Raw genomic sequence first — 8,075 nt, forward strand, 5'->3', positions numbered from 1 at the left:
AATCTGATGATGTTTCGAATTTGCAGTCTCCTCCTACTGTTTTCCAAAGTGATCTCCAAGGAGGGAATTGGAGAAGGCGAAGTGAAGAAACATCCTTTGTGGCTCGTTGTTACTGAAGTGGGAATTGTGTCCATGAATTGCTCCTTTGCCACTTCATTTAACACAGTGCGTTGGTACAGACAGCTCCCGAATCAGCCACCCCAGCATCTGGTGAGGGCCAAAAGGGAAGATACTTCATCCGAGATAATTACCGCTTCAATCAGTGGAGACTACAAGAGCAGTATCCTGACAGTGAAAGACGCCAGACTTAATGACTCCGCCACCTACCTCTGTGCAATGAGGGCACAGTGTCACAAAGAGAGGGTGAGGCTTTACTAAAACTTGTAGAGAGTAGGGAGTCTTGTTATGCTGAATTTGAAGGATGAGTGTTACTACTTCTGTACTCCAAAATGGGAGACAATGGAAATGAGAGAAAGTATGGAACAGCAAAATTTAAAGATTGTCAGAAGTGATGGCAATCGGATATGGGGGTGGAGGCGAAGTAAGGATATATTTGCAAGTCAGAAACATTAATAGAGAAAAGGGACAGTAGAGAGATAAAGTCGTAATACTTTCAGAGGGCAGAATGGTGAGAAACTGTTGAAGACGAAATGGAAGAACGTGAAAAATAACAAGCTTGTTGCACAGAGATTAAAGATCAGGTTAAATCAGAATTGTAGTAAACTTGAAGGAAATATGTTGTTAGCATCACTGAACTCCCCACTTCCAAACTCCTGGGGGCTTTAATGACCAAAACCTGAACTGGATTCAACAAATTAGCACAATGTTTACAACAGCAGGTCAGAGACTAAAAGTTCTGTGATTATTAACATATCTCCTGACTCCCCAAAGCCTGCCACTATCTACATTGCAGAAGTCAAGGGTGTGACGGGAATACTCTCTACTTTCCCGGATGAGTACAGTCTAAACAACACCCAAGGAGCTTGACACCATTCAGGACCAAGCAGCCACTTGATTGGTACTGCTTCCATATCCATCCACTCCCTGAACCACCGATGCAATGCAGACGTTTCCCAAAGCTCCTCAGACACAACATTCCAAACCGACGATCACTTCCATCAATAATGACAATGGCCAGGCGATATGTGAGAACACCACCACTTTCAAGTTCCCTTCCAATGCAGTCACCATCCTGACTTGGATATACATTGATGTTTTTTCACTGTCGATTGGGCAGAATCCTGGAATTCCCTCCTTAATGGCATTGTAAGTCAACCCAGAGCAAGTGAGCTGCAGCGGTTCATCTCACCCTCACCTTCACAAGGACAACTAGCGATACGCAATAAATGCTGATCGCCAGCGGCGCCAAATCCCACAAAGACATTAAAAAGATCAGTCATTACGCAATCTAAATATAGCATCCTGCTGTGTGGATGCATGCCATTCGGCCCATCGAGCCTCTGATGAACATAATATCCAGACCCACTCTACCCTGCATCTCCTATGTCTAATTTACCTAATCTGCCCAACGTTTGACTGTGGCCAGAAACCATAACACCCACAGGAAACCTATTCAGACTCAGGGAGAATGTGCAAACCCCATACTGACAGCTACCTGAGGCTGAAATCGAACTTTAGTGCTATGAGACAGCAGTGGTTACCCTTAAACCACTGTGCCATCATCTAGAGAATGTTTGATAAAAATTCATGACTTTGCTTTACCCCACTTATAAATTGTTTATTTCCTGGTCCTGTAAATTTCCTGGAGACCTCACCAGAGTACGCTATAGTCACACCTACTGAAACAGTCTGTAGCTTGGTCTTTTATAGCCTCTTTGATCATCATCACAAATTACCTGCCCATTTATTTTTGTATCACTTGAAACCTGACAAACGTGCATTCGCTTCGGTGAGGATTTGGAAGTTGTGTTGACATGTACGTCTTGCCCTTTTACCATTCCCATTCAAATGCGGGAACTTCACCAGAAGGTATTTTTTTACTTCATAAAATGTGTTAGCCTGAGGCAATGTGGCGGTGAGCCCTGTGTTTGATGCACTGCAGTGTTCCTGATACCCAGGAACTATGTTTACGATGACACAAAGTGAAGTTAAACAAAATCAGTTAGAATGGATCATGCCAGTAAGTGCATAAGAAACATCATTCGATTCTCCTGTTACATGCATTGATAGTGTCTTAATTCGTTTGTTTCGTTCCCTCAGTATTGCAGCAGAATCACCCAGGTCCTTTCATCCTATGCATCAGTTGAAGTGGCGTTCGAATTCCCAGAGCAGCTTTGTTAACTGAGGTACAGCATTTCTGATACTCAAACAACATGAACCAATTGTATTTTCTGTATTTTGTTACAGAAATAATAATCATTATGGGACAGTATTTTGCTTAATTTCGGTCCAAAACCTTGCTTGTAGGTGAACAAGTTTACTTTGCGCCTGAAATAACTGCACAGATGCTAGATATTCCGTCGCCAAGTAACCCTTCATGTAAATATGGAGAGTACACTGACCGTGGCCATCCAGCTCGGAGTCAGTCCTTGACGTGAGGAGATTCAAAATCTGCTGTTTATACCCATGGCCCAGGGGTCCCTGACTGGCCCAAGTTTCAAAACCCAATGAGGGGCCTCACAGTCAATGGCTCTAATTGCAACAGTTGGTTCGACAAAAATAACAAAGAACAGCGGTTCCTTGAAATCCGATACAAAAACAGAAATAACTAGAGAAACTCAGCAGGTCTGGCACCAACTGTGAAGAAAAAGCTGAGTGTACTTTTCGGGTCTACTAAACATTCTTCAGAATTTTGTTCCTTTCTCACATCAACCATAATATGAACTGGGGCTCAAAAGAGCTTGAAGCTGAATGGCGGAATTGAGTAATAAAGGAGCCTGTAGCTCATTGGCTATCATCTGATGCCTTGAGCGAAAATGATCCAACGAGAAGAGATCCGGAACTTACTCAACCTCAAGTATCCTACTCTTGATGAAAACCATTTTAGCTTCAGCCAGTTCTGCTCACATTCACCGAAAACTCTCTGCAAACATGTCACCTGGAGCTCTTTGTTTACTCCTCACAACTACAGGTCTTCTCACTGGTACGTTGAAAACTTGTCTACTTATGTTTGCCAGCTCTTTCCTGGGACTCACGTTTACTCGAGCAATTTGGGTGATACAGAAGCAACAATACATTCTCCCAAATAAATCCATCTAGATCTAAACTTGCCCCAACAATGAGCAGATTTCGGGAGAAATTAATGGCAGTGGAATAGTTAGACTGGAAATTCAGGCAGGACTGAGGCCATTGAGATGATTCGACAGAACGGAGTGTTTTATATTCACCAACATATTTCAGTTTTCCTTTCACATTGTGGGAGATGAAATGGGGAATGATCTCCTCATATGAAATTGATCCCTGTCCAAATTCCCTGATTTGTTTTCTCGGGTTGTTGATGAAGGTAAACGGGCTGATTATATGAGATAAGAATGTTGAAGTGCCTCATTAAATTTCTATCATTCATGGCTCTTACAGGACTTTGTCGTGGCGATTCTGTCTCACAAATTCCGTCTGTAATCACAATAAACGAGGGTGATGATGTCCTGTTGTTCTGTAACTACTCTACAATAAACAGCAATCCTGCTCTGTTCTGGTACCGTCAACCTTCCAACGGGTCCATGAATTTTCTGCTGCAGAAAAACCAATATAGCCAGAAAACGAGTTTTCTACGAGACAAGCTCTCCTGGGATTTTGACCATGTGAACCGCACTATGCAGCTGAAAGTTTGGAAAACAGAACTAACAGACTCTGCAGTGTATTACTGCGCACTGAGTCCCACAGAGACTCAGAACTGGGCTGACCGTGTACAAAAACTCTCAGAGCGTCGAGGCAAACAGTAAGATCAGGAGTGGATCTAATGTGGTTCCCGAATTCAAGGTGATAGCTGATACTTATCATTCGGACACAACACTTTAATTGGCTTAAATCTATTATTGAAAGGAATGCCGTCAATTTCGAGAACAGAAAACAACTAATTTATTTTGCATCCTTCATGGTGTTCCAAAATGTTTTGTTGTTACAGGAATGACGTGTGATGAAATATCCGGAAAACGTTTTGATCCAGCAAATTCTTCTAGCAAAACAGGGAATTGCAGTATCCTGTTTGAGATACAATGACCTGTCACAGGATTCTAATAATAAGACACTGGAACAACCTGCACAACGTTGTTGCAAACTGCCATTGCACCTTTATGATAACAGCTCCAAAATGACACGTTCTCGATTCATAGGTCCAGAATAACGCAGACCTGTCGGTGTTAGGTGTTGAAACAAACTGTACTGTGCAGCATACAGATGCAACACATGAAAGATTAAAGTCGTGTAAATTGCCAACACATCGAGATATGCAAACAAAAAAGTGTTTTGTCAAAGTCCACTTCATGTACAGAACTTCCAAACATTATATCAGAACAATCGTTAATTGGTATTTCATATTATTGTCTGCACCATAACAATAAAATAATGTGCTGTGCATGCTGAAGATCTGAAACTAAACTCAACTTGCTGGCGAAACTCAGCAGGTCTGGCAGCATCTGTTGGGAGAAAGCAGAGTTAAAATTTTGAGTCCGGTGACTCTTCATCAGAAAACTGCGTGTCCCAGTTGACTGTGATAGGAACGTAAGAATTAAGAGAAGGAATAGGTGCTTCGACGCTTTGAGTCTGCTCCGCCATATAATAAGATCATTGCTGATTTGTTTTGTGGACTCAGCTCCACTTACCCGTGCTCTCACCGATAAAAAAACATGGTATATTAAAGGAACGTGTTCATTTCACCTGTTGCATTGCATTTTCATTTTGCACGAATGTTGAAACTTCTATAAATCCTAGCCCTATTGCAGCATGAATAATATGCAAGAAACTTGGTGGACATGTTCACTTCCTAAGAATGTATGACTCACATTTAAAAAAAAATAAATTATTAGTGTGATTTAACACATATAAATAACAATGTAGATGTCCATAATAGTTGGAATTGAGGAGCAATTGTTCGTCCTCATGATAATATTGTTTTCATTGCAGAATAAATAGCAGAGACATTAAATTTCTCTGATTGAAAATGGACACTTAATTTTTCCGAATTCATCACCAGATTGTGTCCTTAGTCCATTAAGAATATTCACGGAGGGAAAGGAGAGGAATAACAATCAGGACCTGGCAGGTGTGTTAATTGTCTGTAGTACAAGCAAAGCATCGTTTCTGTTTGCTTTTTAGAATACTGATCAAAACGCAATGTTGGGAAATCATGAAAATAACCTTGATTTTCTTGTGGTTAAAGGAACCAGCGTTACATTTGACTTTAGGTCCAGAATATATGTCTGCATGTCAAGGTTTGGTGTGCAGTGGCTGGGACGGGGTGGAGGCGCCGAGCTCTCTGGAGCTGCAAAAAGTAAATCTGAGCTTTAGCAGGAGAGGCATGGATTGTATGATGCAGTGAGAACATGAAAACTGTCGAGTACATTTTTGAGGATGTAATGAGCTGTTCATCGGGTCTATGTCAAAGTAAAAGGCAACGTGAGTGATTCAAATAAATAGATGCAATAGTCCTGAGACACGAGTGATGGAGAAGAAGGAAGGAAGGGCAGAATGGCGACTGAGAGGGAAGGAGGGAAGCAGCAATTTAGATGAATATCAAATGACTTAGCCGAGACCACTAGAAGTATAGGGCAGTCATCAGAGGCATAGAATACAGTTTCGTCTCACATCCATAAAAACACTTCTTCGGCTGCTTTTTATTTTCCATTTGTATTAATGACAGGCAATATAAAGGTTGGAAAAGGTGACTGGTCATATCTCCGGTAGTGAAGCACGAAACGCACAAACATTATTTAGTTTTTAGTAGGAGAGAATATTTTACACACTGAGTCACTCTGATCGATGGAACACATGAAATAATTATTTGCACACAGCGAGAGATGTGAAGGGAGACAACATCACCTTCTTCAGTTCATCTCGGAATTTGTTCTGGGATATTGCATAAATGAAGACGTTGTTGCAGGAACTTAATATTTGCAGCATGTTCGTCGTTTCTTGGAGAATAAACTGTGGGTCAGTGAAATCTAAGCCACTGAAATATGCCTCACCTGTAACCCGCACATAGAGGAAGCGCCCGACATAGGTGACCCATAGAAGGAGGAAACTGAGCGAGATAGTGAAGAGCAGTATGATGGACCTCTTGCGGTTGGCCATTTCTGAGTCTCCGTGGCTCGCCAAGCCCCGAAGCCTCCTTCGGGCACTGCTGGCCACCAAGATGTATCTAACAGTCATGGCATTGAGCAGTAGAATAAGAAGGAACGGGAGAATAGGCGTCAAGATGTGATTCAGCCAGTCATAGGATTTCCATGCAGGTGAGTTATAGTACGTCTCTCTGAAGTCACAGAACCAGGAAATCCCGTCCACAATGTACAAGGGCTGGTAGACAAAGTAGGAAGGCAGGTTCTTGATACAGCTTAGGACACAAACCACTCCAATGAACAGTGATGCAGTTTTTTCAGTGCAGTATCTGGTCTTCATACTCTGGCAGCATATGGCCACGAAACGGTCGATGGTGAATGCCACGGTCAGCCAGACTGAGCCATCTCGGCTGGTATAGATCATCACAGTGCTGACTGCGCAGGCAGTGGTCGTGGACAGTGTGCTGTGTCGGAAGTAAATGCCACCGATCCGATTCAGGATGCACCCAGTGATGATCACAAGAAAATCACTCACCGCTATCCCCACCAAGTAATAGGTGGTGCACCCAGAGAGTCCACACCGTCCTCGCAATAGTATGACGATCGCCAGCAGGTTGGCTGGGGGAAGTTGCAAAGTATTATTGAACGGACCTGAGTAATCACTAGACATACTTTTAATCTTTAAAATAATGACCTACCTGCAATGATTTTCTTCGGGATTATCATGTAATCTGTGCATAAGAATATCGAACGCAACGATAGCGCATTATTCCATACACCAGTAATTTCCAGCATTGCAACTGAATAGAATTTTGTGCAGTTATTCTGATTAATATTCAGGCAATGCTACATATTACAATTCAAAACTCAATGATGTAATAATCAATTGTTCCATAATTGCTCAATATTACATTTTGGATAGAATGTTGCTGTGCACTGCAGAGGGTGCAATCGAGGAAAGCTCAATGTTTGACACATGTATAGGGACCTGCGCTCAATTCCTTCAGTAGTGAAGATCAGAAGAAAAGACATTCCTGAAATTTAATATAAAAGATTTTCTTGCAATTAAAAAACGAATGTTTGGAATCTGTAACTTACCAGGGACACCAATAGCAGCAAGAGCTGGATAATAAATGGCATAGAGAGGGCCACTCGCTGGGCCATGCATCACTTGTTATAAACTAATGGAATCACAAAACTTCTCACTTGAGCTCCGTGACACTAACAAAAAGGTCTCTAATTTATAATACTTCAGAATCTCGAGAGTGTTAATTAAGTTTCAACATGTACCTTCGTTTCAGTCTGGCGAACAAACCTAATTACTCACTATTTAATGCCTTCTGTGTAACATTGGAATGTTGCACAATTGCATATACGTAAACTGAGAATAGCAACCTGCAAATTGAAAGCCCCCTTCCAAGTGTTTTAATTTCTCCATCAAATGGATTCCCGATTTCAAAACATGAGCTTATGTCTTTTGCCTAATTTGAAGGAACTCTCAGCCCTTCTCTGCGATTTTTCCAATTGTTTCGTCTCTTTAGTTGTGAAATTAGTTAAAGATTTGCATCCTACGGTTTTGCTGTCTTAACATTCTTCTATATTTAAAGCTCAACAATTTGAAATAACGATTTACCAATGATGGATGACATCTGAGAAGCATGGTATCTGATACCAGCGCATGAAAACCCTCTAGCAAATGAGAACAGAAAAATTCCTCGACCAAATGGAGTCTATTCCAGAGTCTTGAATGATGTGGGGAGAGACAGTGATTGCACTGATGGTTATCCTTGGAAATTCGAGAAATTCCAGAATGGTTCCTGAGGTTTAGAAAGAAAGGGCAAA

General features: G+C 41.6%; 1 protein-coding gene and 1 gene segment (V, D, J or C); one reads left to right on the forward strand and one right to left on the reverse strand.

Annotated features, from left to right (window-relative positions):
* Positions 1-3,040: 3,040 nt before the first annotated feature.
* On the forward strand, positions 3,041-4,785 carry LOC122543757. The segment is given in 2 exon segments: positions 3,041-3,103; positions 3,538-4,785. Coding segments are annotated over 2 exon segments (417 nt in total).
* Positions 4,786-5,955: 1,170 nt separating this feature from the next.
* Positions 5,956-6,903, reverse strand: LOC122543667 (probable G-protein coupled receptor 139). The gene has a single exon (XM_043682477.1). The coding sequence runs from the start codon at positions 6,901-6,903 to the stop codon at positions 5,956-5,958; it is 948 nt and encodes a 315-aa protein (XP_043538412.1).
* Between the last annotated feature and the right edge of the window lie 1,172 nt (positions 6,904-8,075).

This window comes from Chiloscyllium plagiosum, chromosome 44 (assembly GCF_004010195.1).
Source record: "Chiloscyllium plagiosum isolate BGI_BamShark_2017 chromosome 44, ASM401019v2, whole genome shotgun sequence".
Classification (NCBI taxonomy): domain Eukaryota; kingdom Metazoa; phylum Chordata; class Chondrichthyes; order Orectolobiformes; family Hemiscylliidae; genus Chiloscyllium; species Chiloscyllium plagiosum.

What these genes read in the sequence shown, in the direction of transcription:
- LOC122543667 (XM_043682477.1), bottom strand. Translation starts at nt 6,903, where the DNA reads ATGTCTAGTGATTACTCAGGTCCGTTCAATAATACTTTGCAACTTCCC.